The following is a 23,307-nucleotide window of genomic DNA, read 5'->3' as shown; positions in this document are numbered from 1 at the left end:
AGTCCTAAATATATGTATTGCAGTGCAATTTTGCACATCCACAGCAGCTTTTTGTTACAGTGTATGTACTTCAACTGCATCATCATTGCCCAGGAACAAATTCAAACTTAATGTTGTTTGGAAGAACAGCAGGAGTCCAGTCAGTCAGTAGGAGCACAATAGCATACACAATTTACTCCATTCTAGCTGCAGACATGTTAATTAATCTATTTCTTGGACACCCTGATTGATTGAAATAGCACTTAAAGAGTAATTAAAATGTTTATTTCTGTTAGGAGTGTCAACCAAGATGTGGAATATAGCAATTACCTATGATGGATTAGAGGAAGACGATGAAGTCTTTGAAGTAGTTCTGAACTCCCCTGTGAATGCTGTTCTTGGCACACGGACAAAAGCTGTAGTGAAAATTTTGGACTCAAAAGGAGGTATTCTCTTTTGATCTTCATGATTAAGAAGATGGGACAATCTTGGCTGAGTAGCTACCTATTTTCAACCACAAGTTCTTCCTAACACTCACTGTTAGATCAAACCGCTTAATTTCTTTTTAGAGAAAACAGGCTCGACAGTCGCAGACCTTTTATTCTCTCACAGTCATATGCATCCTCTTAGGAAACACAGCATGGAGAAAGCAATGAGTACAAAATGAGAAAAGCGCCAGGAAAGAAACCACTTTTCATAACGACATGAGTTCAGTTCTCATTTATTAAAGTGGGAAAAATTTATTTTAGATCCATTAGAATTTTTCCTTTTATTATTTAGCAGTTGTTACACACCCTCTAAAAGAGATTTACTTTCCTTTCAAAAAAGAAACTTAACAAATTAATCCATCTCTTAGCAATACATTTTCCAATGCTTAAAAACCACAGCCCACAGCTTCACAGCAAACAGCAATGATCATTACGCAGTTTAGGCTTTTAAGACTGCATTATTATTGTGCTTTTCAGTGATTGAATGTGGCGTGCCTAAAATCGGACCAAAAACGAGGATACTGTAGAAACAGAAAGATAGGAAAACTGTAGAAAAACAGAAATAACTAGCAAAGCAGCTGCATCCTCTGACAGCTGAAGAGTGTTTTTCCTTCTGGTGTTTAGTGAAACAAAATTTTAAATATTCATGTTGCAATGAATTAGGCTTTGTGTTACAGAAAGTCCCTTTAAAAATTCAGATTTGTTTTCTCCTGAACATTCCTAGGGTAAATCAGTACTTAATTGACACAATGAGTTCATTGAAACAACAGTGTCCTGGATTTCCAAGAAGAAACTTCTCTGGGCATGATGGAAATATCACCAATGGTAGTTAAAGATACCTGTATATCCATGACCAAAAACCCCAGCACTTCAAACCCCAATATAAGCATGAGAACAGGTACTTTCAGCAGATGCTTTGTTGAAATTCTGACCTGTGGGTGGACAGATGCACCACATATAAAATCATACTTACATAGGTAGTAGTTGCAGCTATAGTCATAGATAACCCCAGAAACAAGGGTGACTGAACAAACAGCAAATCAACTACTTCAAGTGAAAGAATCATCCAACTTTTAAGTACAAGCTGTTTATGTCCCCATGTCAATGTGACCACTTATCTGCTCATGCAGTTAGAACTGACCATCTGCCATTTTTTATGGTTTCAGGCCAATGCAGCCATTCCCGTTCCTCTGGCCAAAGCAAGCATGACTTCTGGGGAAGACACATGCTGTTTCCAGTTTCCTCGGGCTCCTCATCACCTTCCAGGCCTGGCAGTGTTTCCTTGGAAGGGATCCCACTGCCTCCTTCCAAAGGGATGACAGAGCATGGAGGGGACCTGTGGCAGGAGCACAGCTTGGCAAATCAGTCAAGGACCAGGCTGAGAGTAACTGGAAATGGCAGAATAGTAAGACGCTTCTGTAGTTCAGTGATGGACTGATTTGTAAATTAATTGTGATGTGGTATCTTCATTTAATTGTCATATTTTTGTAGCAATCGTATCTGACCACACAATAACTATAAGCTACATGAGTTTGCTCTGAGTGAGACCTGAAGGCTATTTAAAAATCTGTAGGGAAAATACCAAAACCAAACCAACCTGATTTTGAGGAGCCATGCATGCAAGAGAGGAATAAAAAAAAGATTAGGGGGAGGAAACAGGCATCAAGCAACTTCAGCAATTATGAAGCTTCTAATCTTGTAAAAATTATGGGTAAGTTAGAAGAAAGAAGTTGGTGGAGCCAGGCAAATGTATAGAAGCTGTGCATCTGGTGCTGAAGTTCTAAAGCTGTTAGCTTAAACAGGGAATAGTTATTTAAACCTTGCCCACTGATTTTCCTGTTTAAGCTATATTGGTTTAGCTAAGTATTTAGTAACTTTCTGCTATTGTGACCTTAAAAGTTACTGGAATCTGTTTTTATAAACACTGAACATTACACTTGTAATTTGTGCTTTTTAATGGCTCCTTTCAGAGGTGGTATGTTTATATTCTAAAGAGAAAGAAGTAAACCCAAGACATGCTCTGCATGATTTATAACCTAGGAGCAAATGTTACATAAAGTCTTTTTGTTTCTATAATTCATGAATATACCCATCTCATTCTGCTGTTCTACCTTTTTCAGGTTCATCCTTCATCTGTATTTAGAAATGAAACAGATGTTGTTTTCAAAGTAAGAGTACTATGGGTATTGGTCAGACATTTCCATGATTTCTTTCTGATTCTGTTCTTTCCAGGCTTTATCAATTTTAATAATTTGTTACGACCAATACTTTATTTTTCTATGTGACTTTCTTTTTCTTTGATGTAATTTCCCTTGGTTTACAATGATTTGCATTATAATTAATTTCTGTGATTTGTTTAGTTTATTTAATAGTTGCTTGTATGTACTAACCCTCTCTTTTCCTCTCCTGTTCTTGTGTGTGTGATACTGTAAAATGAAGTATCATGGGATTGTATCACTCAAAATAGAGGATGACATCTCCTCAGCTGAAACCAACAAGAAAGCACAACCACAGATAAATGTCATCTCCTCTAGGAAAGCAGAAATCCCACAGGCTGATAAGGCAGAACTTGCATCTGAACCAAGACTGAGACATAAGGTATGAAACCTTTTTTTCCATGGGCATTTTCACCATCTGTTTTCAGTCGTGCTATTTTCCAAAATGATTTAACACCTAGAAGAGTTTTCATGGCATAACATTTTATTATAAGACCTAATTAATCTGTTTAATTTCACTTGTTTTGTGTAATTATTTTCCCTCAAATGTCATTTTCTCTTTCCAGGACTTTTTTCAAAAGGCCTGTACACCAGATTTAAAGGGCCTCTTGCATTATGAAGAAAGCACTCAAAAGTTGTTTCAGTGTGATGGGATAACATGGAAATTCTGGAATTCCCAAAGCAAGGTAAAAATGTAGTCATGTGCATGTATCTAAGTCGGAGCACAGACTCTACCATTGATCGGTGATACCCCAAAGCAGAGGACCTTCTTGCAACTGCTATTTACAGGGAACAGGGAATAAGTGTTATCCAGATTTAGGTTTGCTTTCAGCAGAGACAAAAATTTCCCAGAAATATGAAGAGGACTTGACTGCTGGGGTTGCCTTTCCTCTCTGTCATCCAGAGGTGCTCCTGGACAAACCACACAAGCAATAGTGTCTTGGTGCTTGTGACGATGTGGGCATAACAGAGTCAGGGAATGAAGTCTGCGAGAGAATGGGTGGAACTCAGTAAAATAAGCTTACTTAGGTATTCTGTAAACATACATTCAGTCCACCACTTAACATGGCATGCTGAATTTTGTTGCACTGCATTCCCTGCACAGACTGCAGGAGACAGAAAATGGTATCCAAACTCATATAAAATCTTTAGAGGATTTTTGGAACTGAATTCTATTGTCACCATTAAAGCTACTAATTATAAACTGTAGGCTCCTCTGTCAGGCATTATTTATTTAAATCTTTTAAGCAATGCTGTAGCTTTAGTTGTACACCAAAGTTCATGCTCAGTTTAATTTTGGGCACTAGTGCACAGACTATCTGTGCACAGACAGAAGCCTGCTTTACCTTTTCCTCTTTTATTTTAGGAGGTAACCATGAAGAAATGTCCCACCGGATGGAGTTATCATGAGGGCAGCTGCTACTTCCTGGTAGTGAATCAAAAGGTCACCTGGAACACTGCTGCTCGGGCTTGCAGAGAACAGTAAGAGACCATCACGTGTTTGCTGTGCACTGCTGTTGCCCTGAGCTGAATGCCGCTCTTGGGGCCAAATTTATTTGGATAAGCCAGCTTTGGCTGTTCCGCACAGCTTTTCAAAAAAATTGAACAAGTCCTGGAATTCAGACTCGGTGGACGATACAAATATTAGTCTCATAATGTTTCAGGTGATGATGCTGTCTTAATCACAGCATGAATTCCCAAAGCTGTCCATCTGCAGTGAGGATGCCTTCCTAATGGGAGAGTTAGTTTGGGAGAAGAGAAATACAGAAAAGACTCAGAATTTCATCCCCTCTTACCCACCTCTGCCTTGGCTCTATCTCCACTTGGTATAGCAATGGTAAAATGTTGCCAGCTCCTGTGTGCCTCACTGTATTCTTCTGAAGATGCAGCTTTAAAGATTCTGTAACAACTTGAAAACTTTATCATTTAATTTAGCAGTACATTTCTGACTTTTTAAGGATATAATAATGATAATAATAGTTGTCTCAAAGTAGGAGACAAAAAACCTGCCAGTCTTGCTTTTTGGTTTTAGGGGTATTAGGTTTGCACTGCAAGAAATGTTAGCCATGGTAACATGAAGCTTGTCTGAGGATAGGCATGCTCTGTACCTTGTCTTAAATTGAGAGCAACAGATTGAAAACCAATCTGAAAAATAGAAGGGGCTTAAACAGACCTCTCCATTACTCCATGAAAGGAAAATTGAAACAGGGAAGAGTTGGAAACGATAGAAACACAGTATGTTCCATAAGTAGTGGAAGGACACGCTGGAAATGTCAATCGTGGCCCAGCATGCATAACGAACATTGATTCATTCCACACAGCTATGGCAGATTATGTTGTCTTGGTAACATGCAAAAGAAAAGTCTTGATTCTAATACCTCCTGGCTGATGGAAGATAATTCTTTACTAAAAGGTAAATGTTACGTGCTCCTGTGAGCTCACCCCAAATTTTACAGTATTACTTGGTTTACTTAAAATTTCATCTCCTGAAATTGTTTGTTACTACCTGCTTTTATTATGCTACATGTTAGCAAACAAAGCTATAAATCATGAGTATTCTTTTTTCTGGAGGCTTCAACAGTCAATTGATCCCTTGGGACCATATGTCACTCTACAGGGATGCGTTTCCTATCTTCTAAAAGAGTGTGATTTTTGTGACCCATATTTTTTGTAGGCGGTAGCTTCTTGATGAAGGCTGTAGTGTGCAATGTAGATATTGAACTGAATAAAAGTAAAGAAATGTAAACAACAGTTCTTAAATGACAGTGTTAAAAAAACTACAAAAAAATCAAGGCATATCACTGAATCCATAAGGAAATGAATTCTAGGGCTGTGATAATTCAATTAATGTCATACTAGCATAAACTAAGGAAGGTTTATCCCGGTAAACGGAGTACTCCTGGCCTCCATCTGGAACTGATTTACAAAAGTACAACTCCAGGAACACACTTAAATGTGGTACAAGAACATAACTTATTAAATTATATTTTGTGCTTTTCCCCAGCTCCTCCAGTAACCAACACCACCACTAATTGCAGTGTTTCATCTATTAATACTGATTCTATTGACATTTAAATGTTTCCAACAGGGAAATAAAACTATCATGGAGGTCAGTCCTCAATTTTCAATACATCAAACAAACTAGATATTAAATGAAAATATTAGAATTGACTTTCAGCAAACCAGCCAACTTCCCTGAAAAAAAGAATAATTCTTTTATTACTACAAAAATGGTATCATTTTAAGCCCCTATTCATTTGTCTTGCTAGAATTTTTCTATTATACAGAACAGGGAAAAGAGCAGAAGCATTGTTAAAGTTGATTCACTAAGAGTGTCCAAGTAACCAACCTCCTACCCTTTCTGAGACAACCTTGCTATCCTGAGATGACAGATTAGGTAACAGGCTGTAAAAAACTATACAGAAGTGGGCAGGATGGAGAGTGCCTGGAGAAGGGCTACAAAGATGATCAAAGAACTGTAAAGCCTGCCATGTGAAGAAAGAAGGCATAAGGGAGCCCTTATCACCATGTTTCAGTATTTAAAGGGTGGCGACAAGGAGTCACATAGAAAAGACGAACAGCTATGGGTACAAGTTACTCCGAAGAAGATTCCAATTAGACACAAGGGAAGTTTTTTTTCACAATGAGATCAGCCGTTAGAAGACTATCCCCAGGGATGTGGTGGATTCCCCAATTTCAGACACTTTTAAGGTTTAGTTGGACAGAGCGCTGGCCCATCTTGTCTGGAGTGTCCTTTTGCCAAGAAAGGCAGGACCAGATAATCCTTGAAGTTCCTTCCAACCTGATAGTCTGTGATTCAATTCCATCAAAACAATCCTATCAATTTATTGTGGAAGCAGTTGTTGTCTGGACATAACTACATATACATGGGCTAAGGCAGACCTATTTGAGTTTCCATTGACATACACTGCATCCATCTGTTGCGGGTGGTACACAACCCTCTCCTTTAGTTTCCATATGCAGGGGTAGAAGCAGACACAAATATGTCCTTGTCTTGATGCAAGTTTCTATATGTCAGTGTTACACTGGGGATGGGGGAGGGCAGGGAGATCTCAGTTAATCGCTGTGAAAGTCTTGTACTGTTTCTAACCCTTCTCCAATTCATTGGAGAGAAAGGTGGTTTAAGAACTAATTTCTCTAGCTTTGTTTGTATGCATGAAGAGGCTCTTGGCAACGTGAAGAGAAGCATCTGGGGGATATTACGGCTGAGTGATCCCACAGCAGCCTGATTTAGAAGCAATTTTGATGATTTATGCCACAGCTCTTGTTTATCCAATAGGAACATGTCCTCCCCAAGGGTCAGTACAGCAGGGCTCACTCACGTGTGAGACGGTTTCACTGCTGCCACTGAAGGGATGGAAGAACTGGATAGACAGAATCCACAATTGTGTCTTGTGCCTAATTAGTCATATTATACCTTTATTTTTTTTTAAGTTGAACATTTAATCAAAGCACAAATATGATTAGATTTCAGGTCCTCTACTGCTAGCTGCATAAAGCAGGACATGTTATTTGTTTTGATGGTACTATATTAGCTACATGTGGTCTCACTCCTTGGGAATCTCAGGCAGAACCACATCTAAAGTAATAGATTAGATCCTTCATGATGGCTCAGTGTTCCCTAGTGCAAAGCAGGACAGCAGCCCTCCTCTCCTAATACTGGTTCTCTAAGTGATGGGTTTAACTATTGTGTGTGACTCCAGCACAGGGATCCAGGTACCTAGAGTCATTTTAAAGGCCTTGTGTACTCTGTCTGACTTTCAGCTGCTAGTCTGGAAGTGCAGGGCTCCTGAAAGCTCTGCATCATGTCTGCCACTCTCATCTGAATGTTCTGAATACCACAAGGTGTTGTAAGCAACACTAGACACTGATTTCAAGGCATCAGGATAACTCCCTAGGTGACCAAACAAAAGACTGAGATAAGCGCAGCCTTTCAGTCACCCCCCCACTCCCTTCAACACCAGTATAGGACATGGATTTACTACAGCAGTTCAAACAAAATGTTGTGTCCTGTGGAGACCTTCATACTTCGTCAAGTGTGCTTTTGCTGATGTTAAATTTACCAAAATGATACAAGACTCTTTTAAATGTATCAGATAATTTCATGGAAAATCAGTAAAGTCTTTGTGCTAAGTGTTTTCCATATAATATTTCAAGGTCAATAGCTACCCAAAATGTTTCCTTAATTTGTGCAACTGCTTTAAGATAAAGGATGCTCTTGACTCAATAATAAAAATTCTAAAGCATGCAGGAACAATTTTAAATGGATGGTTTAGCACACAAAAAAGTGATGTGTGTGGGGGTGTTGTGGCTTCTTTTGGTTGGTGCTTGTTTGTTTGGTTTTGGTTTTGTTTGGTTTTATTCCCTAATAAGGCATTACAACCCCTTATCTTGAATAATTTACATTAGGAAGTGTTAGATGCATACAACTCCATAAACAACATTATCTTGTAATTTCCGGTGTCTGATGCTATGCCTTGAGGTTCAGTGAGTAACATTATTGGAAGTGCTATGTTCTTTCAGGATGGTTCTCATTTCCCTACAATACATAAACCCCCTAACTAGGTATAACAATTAGAACAGTTGTTCTCTCTTCAGAAATGTGTTTCTCAAGCTGTACTTAGAAAGCACTCCTATAGAGAAAAGATTAGGTAACATTATAATTACTGCAGTGCTTTCCTTTCACAGTGATGAATTCTCTCCCTGGTACATGGATTGAAGTAAAGGTCTGAAACTGTTATTGCTTAGACCACCCCTGTATGTCATAAATGATAGAGCAGTTACTGACACACATTGATGCTTTTTGGTTTTGCATTTTCTAGGACAGTCAGAACAACAGGAGTAAGATATGCTTACCTAAAGTAAATTACTTAGTTCCTGGGTTTTGAGTGTCCTTAAACAGAAGCCAGATAAAATGCTTTATTTTTGTTCTTTCTCACCTAGTAGTGATACCACAGAAACTGCTGCCCAAACCTCTTCCCAGGCCCATTTGGTCAGTGCAACTGCAGTCACTGTGAGGGGAAATGGAATCCTGTTTGCTGAAGCAGTTAGCCTGGGAGGACACCCTGAATTAACTATTCCTGCTTTCCTGGACTCTGTCTGTAGAAGAAGATGGAGTACAAAACTTTCCAAGAGCGTCAGTCAGTGTAACAGCTTTGTTCCTAGCTCAGTGGAGATTCTGTGCCTGAGATTGGCCCAGAAGGGTGGAAGCCTGTCACCCTTGGGACATCTCACAGTGATGAGAGGCGCAGCTGAAGCTCTGCTGACGCCTTCACTGGGTGCAGTTTTGGGAGCCTCTACCACAGTGGGTGCACAATCCCGATCCCTACCAGACAGTTCTGAGGCCATTCCACCACACCCTAGGTGAGGAAAGTGTACACAGGTGTCAGTGAGATCCTTTCCATGCTGTTCTCTGGTGGCCTGGGAACTCAGAGAAGCCCTGATGGGCCCTACGTTACTGTGCAGTGCTTGCCCCAGGGCAGCTGTGATTGCACAGGCTAACACCCAGCTGTCCTGCCGGCCTTGGCAGAACCCCCACGCAGCATGGAGCGGAGGGCAACTCCATCCCCTGCTGCTTTGGTTGGCCTGTAGGGATAGTGGAGGAGGTCTGTGCAGCAGGAGCGTCCACACTCAGCAGCACAATGAATTTATTTCATAGCCTGACCCTGTGAGTGAAGATTAAGGAATGGTCCAGATTTTGTGCAGTAGGGACTGTGCCAATATTGTGGACTACTACTTTGAACTTCTCCTCATGTAAATTTTTCCTGCTTCCCTATCTTGTGTGGCACCACATGGAATCCATGGGATGACTACTCCTAGAAGACATACAGGGAAATAACATGAGTGGTGCTCCAGGCATGGATCTCTAACTGGGCAGCAGGCTTTCACTCTAACACCTGTTCATGAGCTCAAGTCTGCCATGCCATTCTTGAGGCCTGGTTGCTGCCCCAGCTCTTAAAGAAGACAGTTATCACTTCATCTGGAGCAGTAGTGATCTTCTGTCTCTGCTATCTGGCAAAAGTAATGAAATTAGCAAAATCCTTACAATACCATTTACTTATTCTGATGTTAGAAAATTTTTTTTGCTCTCTTAAAACGTTTTTATGAGCAGTGTTGTTTGCTTTGGCCCTATCAACTGTCACCCAGGATATTCCAGGAGGCTGAAGGGGTTGACATCACTTTTAGACTGAGTGACAGTCAGAAATATGAGACAACAGGAATGTCAGCACCAGAGGTTCAGCATCAGAGGGATGGCAGCACCAGGTGTGACATGTAAAAAGGTGATATGATATCAATGCAGACACAAAGATGGATAAATAAGAAAGTGAAGCCACTGAGGGCTGACAGCTTCCGGTAAATGTGAAGAACGCCATTTGTCTCTTAATACCTAAAGATTTAGCCTAAATGGCTTAAAAGTTGCCTGCTGGTGCTTGTATGTTTGGTACTGGTTGGAAGACTTGTCAGTGGCAAGGCCACTCAGTGGCTAGGGGTTGCAAATCCTCCTTGGGAACTGGCTTACTATAAATACAAACACAGAGCAGAGTTTATGCATTGACTTAACTCAGAAATAGTCTGCTTAACACAAATCACAAATTCTCTCAATCTGAAGTAAATGTGTAGTCACTGCAGACAACCCTCCGAAGAATGTGCTGCTTTTCAGAGCCTTTTCAGACCCTTTTCAGATACCAAATTTCTTGTGATGAGCAACTGGGGAAGTCCACGGGATACCTGCATTTACCAAGTGCAGATTCACAGGAGGATGGAGAACCTGAATGTCTCAGCTGAAAGCCAAAATGGAAAAGAATGAAAATGCAAAAAGAGAAGAGGGGTTGGATTGCGGGTGAGGAAGGAAATGGGGGGAGAATAATGTAACAGCCCAAATGTTGATTTTAGAGGACGCATGTGTAACTATGACAGGGGAGATTTAGATTAGATATTACGAGAAGGTTCTTCACTCAGAGGGTGGTCAGGCACTGGAACAGCTTCCCCAGGGAAGTGGTCACAGCACCAGTCTGACAGAGTTCAAGAAGTGTTTGGATAGTGCTCTCAGGCTCACTGTGTGATTTTTTGGGGCTGCCCTGTGCAGGGCCAAGGGTTATATTTTGACGACCGTTGTGGGGTCCCTTCCTACTCAGGACATTCCATGATTTTGTGATTCTATGATGACTTCTCAGAACCACATTATCATTTAAATGTATTATTCATATCTTCAGTCCTGTCAAAACATGATATAAAAAAGATATCTTCTACTCTCCTACCAAATAGGTGAAGTTGTATCTTTCAGTGGCTTGGATTTCAGTGTATGAAGTTTATTATTTTATGGAAAATAAGGTATCAATAATTGTGCCAATGGTTTTAAACCCATTTTGTGAGTAAGAGGCATGTATTTCCTACATACATTTCCTTCAGTTGCCCAGCTGATTTAATTTTTCTGTTAGAGAAATCAGACTAGGACTTCCTCTCCAAGTAATCCACAATTTTAAGACTTCATCTTCATGTAATTATTCCTTCATGCCAGTAAGATGCAGTTTTCCTGTGACTTGTTATTTTTATGCTTTACATTAGAATCAACACCCGTTGTTGATAAATTGATGCGAACTGTCTGTCACCCTGTGGAATGCTAATTACTCTGTCCTCTCTCATTGAGCCTAGATACCTGGGGAGTCTAACAAGTGTGGCTAATGAACAACACATGCAGTGGCTGTGGGACTTCAGTGGGAGGATGCCCTTTTGGATAGGCAAGTATACTGGCTGCAAGTCCCCTCTGAAGACCGCAGTTCCTGTGCATCATCAAAAGCAGAAACTGCTGCAGCAAGTTGAGCCCAGGTTTCACTGTATTGTCCTCAAATTTCTGCTGCTTTTATTACTTCAGAGCAAGGCGTAACCAAAAGCTGTAATTTACCTGGCTACTTTTATAATTCTTTATCAAGAAGATGAGTTTATCATGATGCCTATTGATGGACTTTTTTGTCTTGAAACCTTTCCTATTTTAACACAAGCTGATGAAAATAGTTCTGGTGCAGCTCCACAATTTTGTTTATATCATCTTTCTTTTGACTATTACTTTATCACAATTTAGGTTTTTATTTTATTCTAATTTAATCATTTATGTTACTCCTAATTTAATGGCATCATCTTGTGTTAGAAATCTTATGAATTAATTAGATGATAAGCTAAAGAACACTTCATCACATCATTTCAGATTTAGCTATTTCTTATTAGGCAATTTACATATAATGAGAAAAGGAAAGAATTTGGATGGATCTTCTTAGCACCTCCTTTCTGTGAATGACTGCCTTAGCTCATATACTAGTGCTACTGCTTTCTTCTAACCCTTCTTGTTTCTGTTATACTGTCCTCAGTTTGCTTCTTTTTCTTGGATTCTGAAGTGCAGTTATCAGCTCCTAGTAATTTTCTGGATGGATTTACTAGGTATACTAAATTACCTCTAAAAAATACAGCTGGTTTTGGATCATGTTTAATGGATCATAATTCTGTTAACCTGAAAGAAATAAACTTGGTTGATGAAGATAACGACTACAAGATTGTTATGCCAATTTTCTTATCTTGATCTCTCCTAAGAAGACAGGTCATGTCTGAAATTATGCCACACATATTGGTCTTAGACGATACGGGAAAAGATATGTTTAATGTTGTACTAATTAACACAAGCTAATTTTACAACTGTTAATTTAAAGTGTAAACAAGGTCCACAAAGATCTGCAGAATTTTATATTCAGAAGAAATCTGAAGACATCTGATGCTGCCCAGACTACTTGCTATTTCAAGTATCAAAAGACAAACCTATGAGGTGATAGACATGTAATAGACGTGAGGAGAAAAAACCATTTTAGATATGTGCTACTGCAGAAAAGTATATTTTCCTTTATTCATATGGCACTAACTGTGATTCAAGTGGCCTAATTAAATCCCAGATTGTGTTTTGCTTGCGTTCTACCAGATGTTTTCTTTTTCTCTCAGCATGAAATTGTATGCATTTTTTAATGAAGACCAACATATAGAACAACATGACTCTCTAGGCATCTGGCTCCAGTGACAATAAACATCACTGATTTGGTCTTACTGATTTCACACAGGTTTGAATGACCAAGTCAATCCTGGACATTGGGAGTGGAACGGAGGAGAACCTGTAACCTACATAAACTGGAGAAGAAGCTCCTACCACTTTCCAATGAGAGGAAGAAACTGTGTATTTGTGCAGAAGCGAGGAAAATGGCAAGCAACTGACTGCAAGAAGGTCAAACCAAGCAGCTATATATGTTCAAGAAAGTTCTAATGGATGGAGGATGCCTCTGAAAGCATAAGCACATTCATGCTATTTCAGTGGGTTATCTGCAGTTAGAAAACCATCCTAATTATCAGCAAGGCTTATTTTATGCTGCCAGAGGTGCAGATGCACTGGCCTCTAACCAAGGTATAGAGATCAGCTGCAAAAATTAAGTCCAGGTTAAGGTTTTGAAATCTCCCCAATGACTTTGATCTGCCACTTACTCATAGGTATTTTTATGCCAAAGAGCTGGGTCTCAAGGCTTTCATCACACTTCAGTGTAAAAGTATTTTTTCTTTTAAAGAAAGAATGTGTCAGTTGGTTTGCTTTGCTCTTAAGGAGGGGTTTTGAACTGCAGGTTTACTCTGCAGTCACAAAAAGAGGAATACTGCTGGGGTTGGAAATGAGGGCAAACAGTTGGCTAAAAGCAGATCCTCTTGGGTGACTACAGGGGTGATGTCATGTAGGTACTGGAGTTTCTTTGGTGGATGCCCTAGTACATCTTACAAAAGTACCAATAGCTGGACTTTGGCTGGTGACAGAGTACCAACAGGAGCAAAGTCTTGTATTTCTTCTACCTCCCAAGGCCAGCTTGAGAACCTAATGGATCTGCCCACACAGAGTTGCATCTGTTTCACATTCCTATGCAAATATTTTCTTTTTTTTTTTCGGGACTTACAGGATGGTGCTGTAGTTTTTAGTGTAATTAAATAATGGGACATCTCTAAACCTAATGTTACAGCAAATGATGATTTATTAAAAAAAAAAGTAAACTTAATCCTAGGATATTATCTTGGGATATTCGCTGATACATGAACATCAGTAGGATTTATATGTGTGTATAAACCAATGTAATCATGAGACATATTTTGTAGTAAAGCAGCTATGGCTTTTGAAAAGTATTAATCTAAGTCTTTATTAGAGATTTGAAGTATTTAAAAATCCAGATTTACCTCTGAGAAAGGTTTAAATCCCAGCAAGTAATAGGAAAAAAACAGCTGGCCAGAACTTATTATTTTAGATATTTATAGTTGCAGTATAACCATTTTGTAACAATATATTAAATTTATACTTGACCTGTCAAAAGCTTGCTTTTGGACATTTTTACTGCCAGCCTTAAAATTACCATTAGAAAAAAAAAAAAAAAAGATACAAGGATCTGAGCATAGGCTTCCTAAAAAAAAAGAAAATTAAAGCTCCTCTCAACAGGAGCCAGTGTGTGACAGCTGTTTTGGAACTGAGCAGGGTGAATTTGCCCTGTACTTATGAACTCTCATTCTCCCCATCTGCCTGCCTGCTGACAGCAGTTGATCCCCCCCTTCCTCATCTATTCAGCCAGGCTCTAGATCAGTTTTGCACCAGGGCTGCAAAACTTCCTTCTCAGGTTCCTCTCAGCAATTTCTCAGTCCTGCAAGGGACAGACAGAGAAGAATCACCTCTCCTCTCTGACCTGAAGGACACTGTTTCAGGGGTAATATATATTCCTCCTCTTTGCCTCTGTCATGCATATGTTACTCATCCTTCCTCCTTGCTATGACATGTTAAATCAAAATGTGAGTAGCTGAACAGTTTTTGTATACAGGAAAAAACCACCCCGAAGGGACTGTTGTCAATAAACATGAGTGCATCACAACATCAGAGAAAAATGTACTGGGGACAGAACGTCCTCACCTTTATTGTTGCTATCAACAGACGCAGACAAAAATATTTCCAGGATTTCTCTCTTTTTTTTTTCATGGTGATATTTATGACAAGCTTCTAGACACTTTTGCTAGACACAAACTCTTCTGTTTAAGGAGTTTTCTAGGTCAACATAGATATGCTACTTGTCTCCAAACCAAGTACTCCTGAATCCCTGGTTTTAGACCTGATTTTATTTCTGATAGTTTTCATTACAGAAAAAAATCAGCATCTAAAAAAGCACTCTTGATATCTCTTTGTGGTGTGTTCTGGAATTCCAGGGAAAATTGACTGAGACATAAACTTTTATTTCTTTAGGGCCTTTTTTAAATAAAAGCTGTAGAATTTATTGGTGCTAATTTGAAAAAGCCTATTGAGATAATTCAAATACCTCTCCCAATTATTTAATAAACTAATGATATCAGCAGAGTGGGAATTTTGACAAAGGTGCTTGTTACTTGATCAGTAACTAATAAATTACTCATGCCACCTGACACAACAGTGACTCAGGTTTGCTTCTGTGAGAGTAGGGGAATTTTTCCCTTTTCTGTACTTCATTTGAACTACTTTAAAATGGCTGCAGAGTATGAAGATTTCACTACACAACAGACTCTTAGTTGTGCAAACTGCATGAGTTTACCGGTTTAATTATATCTAACACAATACACTAATGAAACTAAAATTCTTATATTGCAGAGCAAGTATATTTCTGCCCTGAAAGGCTGCTGAATTTTTTTCCAATACAATTAACTGTTCCAAACATTTACTAATAAGTTTTTTTTTTCTGTGCTTAAAAAAGTATTTTTTCACAGATTTTTACATCTTTTATTTTTATTATTAGAATACTGGAGTTCAAAGAACAAAACATACTCAAATCAGGGAAAGCACAAATAATTTATTATTTTTTCTGTTGACATAGGAAATTATTTCTTCTAAGAAGTTTAGTAAAGGATGGGCCTATAGTCCTGAGGAGCTTTGGGGATTTTTTCATCTTCAGTATTTTTGGATTAGACTCTGAGTAAACTCCAGGAAAGATCAGTATTTAGAGGATCAGCATCACCAAGAGTATTTCAAAAGGCTGAAAGTAAGAAAAAGGAGTATGTAAATTCTGGTATTCACATATGGATGCCACACTTTCTGGATAAACAAATGATTAATTTCACCAGAACTGTCCATATATCCATATCCAATAGAGGGATGGGCTGTGTGAGTGCTGTGTGTGCTTGTCACTTTAAACCACCTTCACTCCCTGTCAAATATTTTTTAAACATGTCAATATTTCAAACAAATTTGACAGAGAACTAGTTAACTCGAAGCCAATGGTTAAGAAAAAAATTGGATAGCCAACAGGTCACAGGATCACTTCTTCTGAACCAAAATATTCTACAACACTTGAGTTTTTATTAAGTTTATGTATATCAAGTATTTAGCCTGAAAACTATCAGAGAAGTTTTCCAGATCTTCTTTCTACACATGGATACTTAGTTGAATGTCTTCAAGTCTTTATTCACTCATATTATAAACATTGAGAGAATTATGCGTAAGACTCAGTGAATACCAGTGATTCTACATTATTTACATCACGTGACTGGTGCTACTATAATTCTATTCAGAACACTATGTATATTGTTACGTTTAACTCTGTAATGTGTGTTAATAAAAACCCCAAAATATACTTCTGTGAATATGAATTTCTTTATTTCGAAATCTCACAAAAGCTTGTTTTCTCGTGATAAAAACTATAGTGTTTAGCATAGTAGAAATGCACTTATAATTAAGCATAATATTGCTGCTGTTTACTCCATGCAGTTTCTGAATTCAGTTTTTTCTTTTGTTTGGGCCTACTCTTGAGTGAATACTATAAGGATATTTGTACCATGAGTTAACCACACTTAAAAGAGAAAATGATGTTTATTTTGAGAAATTAATCCAAGGAAAGTTAAAGGTCTGCAAGCAGATATACAAGAAGAATGGATTCAAGAAAGACTGTCAGCCTATAAAAATGAACTTTAATATGATGCTTGATTTAAAGAAGAATGTGAAAAAAGTCATTGTCCCTCAGAAACCTCAGTCATCTTCAGGGGAGAGAGGTAGTTTTCCTCTCTTATTACCCTTTGAGAAGCTATGCTGACTGTAATTTGGATAACTCTTCTACTCTGTTACTTAAATACTGTTCTCTATGTTGGTACACGTAAATGACATGAACACAATAGGCTTTAGTTTTTAAGGGTTTTTTTTTTTTTTGGCATTGAGGTAATGCATTGTTTTCAATCAGAAGTAGTACCAATCAATAGGACCTAATTAGAGGAATCCCATGGGTTAGGGGTATAGAAGACAAGGGAGTCCAGGAGAGCTGGTCAGTATTCAGCATTCCTGCCAACTCAAGACCATACGTATCCCCATGAGCAAGAAATCAAACAAAGCTGGCAAGAGACCTACAGGGATGAGCAGGGAACCTCTAGTAAATTTCAAATGGAAGAAAGAAATTTATGGAACGTGGAAAAAGATAGAGGCCATCTGGGAGTGATGCCATGATGATTTTTTGCCTTTTCTTTTATACCCCTTTTATATACATTTTTATAATTTCTGTATTCTTAGTGTTTTTTAGCCTACATTCCTAGGCTAAAAGAATTTGTCAAGCTGGGAGACTAAACATTTTAGAAGCTTCATAGTTAGGGATCAGTGTGCCCCAGACCCCAAGGTCCTCTCCAGAACACATTCTGTAAACTAAGATAGAACCATCCAGGGGAAGGCTCCTTGGGGAGGGGGGCTCACTCGAGCCTCTCACTGGGGAATCTTTGATAGATCTGCTAATTAGTAAGACCTGTAATGTCATACCCGATCTATTGTGTGTGCGCATTGCGGTGTGCATTTCGGTGCATTCCACCTGGACGTGGTGCACCTAAGGATCCTTAAAATAAATACAGAGGTAAAATCCTTTTGCCCCTTCTAACCATGTTTTGATTCTTGATTTTAAGACCAGGAAGAGGCATCAGGAGGACTATAGGAATATTGTGGGTACCCTGGTGATGGATGACACAGAGAAGGCTGAGTAACTGAATTCCTTTTTTGCCTCAGACTTTACTGCTTAGGCCATCCTTCAGGAAACCCAGACCTTGGGGACAAGAGGGGAAGGCTGGAGAAAGGAAGACCTGCCCTTGGCCATAGAGGGTTTGGTTAGAGATTGTCTAGGCAGACTTAAATCTATGGACCCTGATGGGAGGCACACATGGGTGCTGAGGGAGTTGGCAAATGTTGTTGCTAAGCCCACTCTGCATCTTCTTTGAAAAATAATGGAGGAGAGGTGCCTGATGACTGGAGGAAAGCCAGTGTCACTCCCATCTTCAGAAAGAGCAAAAAGGAGGAGGCAGGAAGCTACTGGCCAGTGAGCCTCACCTCCATCCCTGGAAAGGCAATGGAACAGATCACTCTGGAGGCCATGACCAAGCACATAAAAGAAGAGAAGGTCATCAGGAGTAGTCAGGATGCACTCACCAAAGGCAAATCATGTTTGACCAATCTGATGGCCTTTTGTGATGGCATGGCAAGATGGGTCAATGAGGGGAGAGCAGTGGATGTTGCCTACATTGACTTCAGCAAGGCTTTTGACAGTCTCCCATAACATCCTCGCAGGTAAGCTCAGGAGATGTGGGTCAGAGGAATGGACAGTGAGGTGAATCAAGAACTGGCTGAATGGCAGAGCTCAGAGGGTTGTCATCAGTGGAGCAGAGTCCAGCTGGAGGCCTGCAGTCAGTGGTGTTCTCCAGGGATCAATACTGGGACCAATCTTACTGAACTTGTTTATCAAAAACCTGGAGGAAGGGAAACTGGGGCAAGTGGCTGACCCACCTGAAGGCTCTGCTGCCATTCTGTGGGACCTGGATCAGCTGGAGGGTTGGGCAGAGAGAAACCTGATGAGGCTCAACAAGGGCAAGTGTCAGGTCCTGCACCTGGGGAGGAGCAGCCCCAAGTGCCAGCACAGGCTGGGGCTGACCTCCTACAGAGCAGCCCTGTGGAGAAGGACCTGGGACTCTGGGTGGATCACAAGCTGTCCATGAGCTGGCTGTGCCCTTGTGGCCAGGAGGGCCAATGTCATCCTGGGGTGCATGGGGAAGAGTGTGGCCAGCAGGTCGAGGGAGGTGATCCTCCCCCTCTACTCGGCCCTAGTGAGGCCACACCTGGAGTGCTGTGTGCAGTTCTGGGCTCCTCAGCACAAGAGAGACAAGGAGTTACTGGAGAGGGTCGAGTGGAGGGCCACAAGGATGATCAGGGGTCTGGAGCATCTCTCTTATGAGGAGAGACTGTGGGAGCAGGGCCTGTTTAGTCTGGAGAAGACTGAGAGGGGATCTCATCAATACATACAAATATCTCAAAGGTGGGTGTCAGGAGGATGGTGCCAGACTCTTTTCAGTGCTGCCCAACACTGATGTTGGATGAGGAGCAATGGCCATAAACTCAAGCACAAGAATTTCCACCTCAACATGAGGCAGAACTTCTTTGCATTGAGGGTGGCAGAGCACTGGAACAGGCTGCCTGGGGAGGTTGTGGAGTCTCCTTCTCTGGAGACATTAAAAATCCACCTGGATGCATTGTGTCACCTGCTCTAGGTGACCTTGCTTTGGCAGGTGGGCTGGACTGGACAATCTCCAGAGGTCCCTTTCAACCCTAATGATTCTGTGATTCTGTGATTAAGAATATTGTATCTGAAGTATTGCATATAAGCACAGTGAGCAAAAGATTATAATTTTATTCACAGAGAAGAAATTTTAAGATAAGTCTATATAAATTTTTATTTTACCTAAGAAATCTTATCTGCATCTTCCTTGGATTATATTACAAACATTTTGTTGGTGGAGTCAAATTCTTCAGTGAATTACCTCTCTCAAATTATTCACAACAATATAAGAATATGCATCTTCCTGAAGACTAAATTGTGTGTTTGCCCAGACTCATTTTTCCCTGTCCCACAGGTTTTCCCAGTCTCTTTATCCCTGTCCCATGCCTTAGTAACTTGCAGCAACCAATCACATACCCAAGGGAACTCCTCATGCTGGGTCTGGAATTGGACACACTGTCAATTAGGCAGTACATATGTGCCAGGACCATTCAGGAGATGCTTCAGGAGGAGGACACCTGTACAAAACCCAGCAGTCTGGACAATTCTAACAGTGAGAGAACCACCCATTGCATCCTGTGTATGAACCTACAGCCAGGAGAACACGGGCCAACACAAGTGAAAGGACACTCATCCTAGCCCCAATGAAGACATAAACATTTTAAAGTGTGAGCACCTTCATTTTGGCTGCAGTATGAAACTTATTGCTGTTCTTCGTTCTGTTGCTAAAACACAGAAAAGAAACAGAGAAAAGTGAACAGGAAGATATAAATGAGTGAAGCAAGAAACAGTGCAAGAGAGGACTTGAAACAGAGAGGTGTTCATGATGTAGAGTATCTAAGGTTGGAGGTACAAAACTAAACAAACCTATTGTCTGTTCTTTCATCTCATACCTTGTTAAAAGACTCTTGGTTTCATAATTAAAAATTTCCCATGAGGCCTGTATGTGATCTGTTTCCCTGAAACTCAGTAAAACAAAGACCGCAGATGGCCTTCTTTGATAAGTACAATTATTGGAGAACAAACTGCATAGTGATAATTCATTAGTTCTGAGGTCTTCATATGGGATCTGTTAAAGATATATCTGAATACAAGTTTGTCTACATAGGATGTGTTTTGAAAATTAGGAGATATTGAATTGGACTGTATATAGAAAATCCATTTTAATGATTTTATCATCAATCATGGTATGATGAGACTATTTAGCTCAACAGAAGGCAAGTAATTCAAGTGCTGCCCAAGAATTATTTTTAGGCATCAACTGGCAGCATAGATAATGTCCATAATGACTGAATAAACTCCAGCTTTGAAACAGATGAATAATACCACTTCGCATTTGCATAGCACTTGTCATCTGTAGACCTGACAGTTTTAAAAGGATGGGCAAACATTCACAGTGACTATTTCTAGTGAAAACAGAATGTCCTGAATAAATTGCTACTATGAAGGCAAATCAAAGCCTGCTTGAAAGGCACTGCTGCATAGAGCCACAAGATTTAACAACCAAAATACAGTGAAAACATGCTCTATGCTTATATGAAAGGGTAATCAGGCAGGAAAACAAGTTTTTAGAAAAGAAACAGCATTGTTTTTTTGTATAAATCTGAGATTAGGTCTATTTGGAACATAATGTTTATGTGCCCAGTCCAATCCCCGTAGTCAATGATTAGTCTTTGCAGTTGATGTCACCACAAAGAAACTTGCAAATGCTTGCTATTTTTAACTTTAGAATGATTATCTGAGCTTGCTGTCTGAGCTGGGATGCCTTCCTGTAATGCAGGCAGGCTCTTGCCTAAGCGGAGAGGCTGAGGAGAGATCTGCTACCTCTGCATAGTTATATAGGCAGCTGACTTTGAAACAAATTAAGGCAGTATTAATATATTGAACAAACCATGGCCAGATGTACCAGGTCCCATATCTTACCAACTTTGCCTCTTGGAAAGCAGCCATAGCACACTATTGGAGGCATGAGGGAACAGTCTTTGACTTGCTTGGCAAAACCAGAGTTGGCGTGCTGCTTTTGGGTCTCATCAGATCTTAGGTAAAACCATCCAAAAAACCCCAGGAACTAGAACTGGCTTGACCTAGAAGTGAAGAGAACTCTTTTATCAGCCTTTGGGTTGCGGAGCAGCTTGCAGAGTGACTTGCTGACACTTCTTTGCCTCAGTCTTCTTCCCTACCCTTCTGTAAATGATAATTTGTGCATTTACATCTGAAGCCCCCAAAGGCCTTTCTTCTTGCTATATGTTACAGGACAGAATGGTATGTACCAGGAATGGATTTGGATCTTGAATAGGTTTTTTTTCATTGCCTTTGCACTGCAATGTAACATTAGCAGCAAAATATCTATACATATATGTCAATACTAAGATTTTTATACATTCCTTCTTAACATTTACACTGCAGCAATAACGCAGGCCAGTTTAGGTTAGATAGTCTGGGAAGCCAAATCATTCCAGTTCTACAATTCACTTAGTTTTCATCTGTGCATTATCAGAGACATCCTTAGATGACTTGCAAATATGTATCTTGCTTCAAACAGACAAATTTCATGTTTGAAAGGCATTGGCAAATGTATCACATCCTCTGTGTAACATCATACAATATAATACATAGGTGTGAATATCAGCCCAGTCTCGGGACTCTTCAGCAACTAAAACAGAGTGAAAAAAAAGAAGGAAATCCTGAATAGTTTTGAGTGACTTTTACCAGTACACATCAGATAAAAGGTATTTTAGTTACAAAAGTCAACTGCTTCAGTTCAAATTGTTGGCCAGCACAGATATGATGTGAAGATTCAAACTGCAGTTCTAGGTAATAAATTAATTCATTGAAAATTAAAGTCAAGTAACATCATACATCTCGTACATACTATTTATTTTTTCAAGAATAATAAAAACTTTAGAGTCTATGGATAGACTTTCATAGAAACAGGAGTGTGTAGAGATTAGGGTACCTAAATGGCAAACTATCTGAAGCAGAATTTCTTTTTAGTATTTTAATATTAGGATCCCTGTTTGTAATGTTTATTGAAAATAACTTTTTTGTCTCCCAAAACCTTTCTCTATATGCTGTTCTAGCAGACTTTTTTTTCTTACATGTTGCATAACATGGTAGTTTTGCAGAAAATGCCTCTACTTTAAAGTCTAGTAGTCTTGAGGTATTTCTGTTGAGACTTTGATAGCTAGAATCATAAATATGTCTTTTCTAACATGTTTTATTTAAATGTTCATTTTGTTTACCAACTTTAGAGGATGCCTGGAGTGGCTTTGGTGCCTGAACAGGATGTGGCACTGTTAGTTAATCTCTGAGAACCCAGGAGGCAGAGTTTCCTCACCTTGAGACCTTTTGCTCTTTTCTGGTGACACGTCTGCCCTCCAGCAGCTGCAAACCTGCTGTGAGGAAGATCAAGCAAGAGCTAGTGCTCCCTGACAGATTCCTCTGATTGTCTGAGTGGCAGTCTGTTAGCAGTGCAGACCTTGGGTCATATCCCAAATCTGAAAGACCAAAGTTAGACTTTTGAAAACATGGTCTCAAGATTGAGCTTACTGTTTCTGCAAACTTTAATCAGCTTGTCTTTTCCTATTGTAAAGAAATAACACTCCCTGTTTTGACAGTCTCTGGCTGTATGGAATGGAAAGTCAAAATAAACAATGAAGACCACACTGAACATTCTAATACACAACTTTGAAAGTTTCCTTAATTCCTCAGCCTAAACTAGACACCTTATCCAAACATTTCCTCCTGTTGACTCCTTCTGTCCTCCACAACATCCTGGGTTACTAGATTTTAGATAGGAGCTTCTAATACACATAACTCAGATTGAAAGCAGAGTTTCATTAGCACAAACTTCCCTATCATAATTGTAATCTACAGTAAATGAATGTAATTAGCCACACCAGGGTCTCCCCCGAGCCCTCCTCTCCTCTGCCATAATCTGACACTAGGTTCTCATATAAAGCTAGCATACTACATTCACTGCAATAGCAGCAGGTCTACAGGGCTGCACTTTCCAGGATC

The 23,307-nt window shown here is 39.7% G+C and overlaps 1 protein-coding gene across 1 annotated transcript in view; it reads left to right on the top strand.

Annotated features, from left to right (window-relative positions):
- Window positions 1-13,001, top strand: part of FREM1 (FRAS1 related extracellular matrix 1) — a gene marked incomplete at both ends in the record, with an annotated part of 56,938 nt that extends 43,937 nt beyond the window's left edge. Inside the window, 8 exons of the mRNA XM_082301669.1 lie at window positions 276-425; window positions 1,634-1,872; window positions 2,588-2,635; window positions 2,907-3,065; window positions 3,250-3,369; window positions 4,050-4,165; window positions 11,357-11,442; window positions 12,802-13,001. Of these exons, the coding sequence (XP_082157795.1) occupies window positions 276-425; window positions 1,634-1,872; window positions 2,588-2,635; window positions 2,907-3,065; window positions 3,250-3,369; window positions 4,050-4,165; window positions 11,357-11,442; window positions 12,802-13,001 (1,118 nt within the window). The remainder of the gene's footprint in view (window positions 1-275; window positions 426-1,633; window positions 1,873-2,587; window positions 2,636-2,906; window positions 3,066-3,249; window positions 3,370-4,049; window positions 4,166-11,356; window positions 11,443-12,801) is intronic.
- Window positions 13,002-23,307: the final 10,306 nt, after the last annotated feature.

Source organism: Coloeus monedula (genome assembly GCF_965178545.1).
Source record: "Coloeus monedula genome assembly, chromosome: Z".
NCBI lineage: Eukaryota > Metazoa > Chordata > Aves > Passeriformes > Corvidae > Coloeus > Coloeus monedula.
This window is presented reverse-complemented; position numbering and strand designations above follow the sequence as displayed.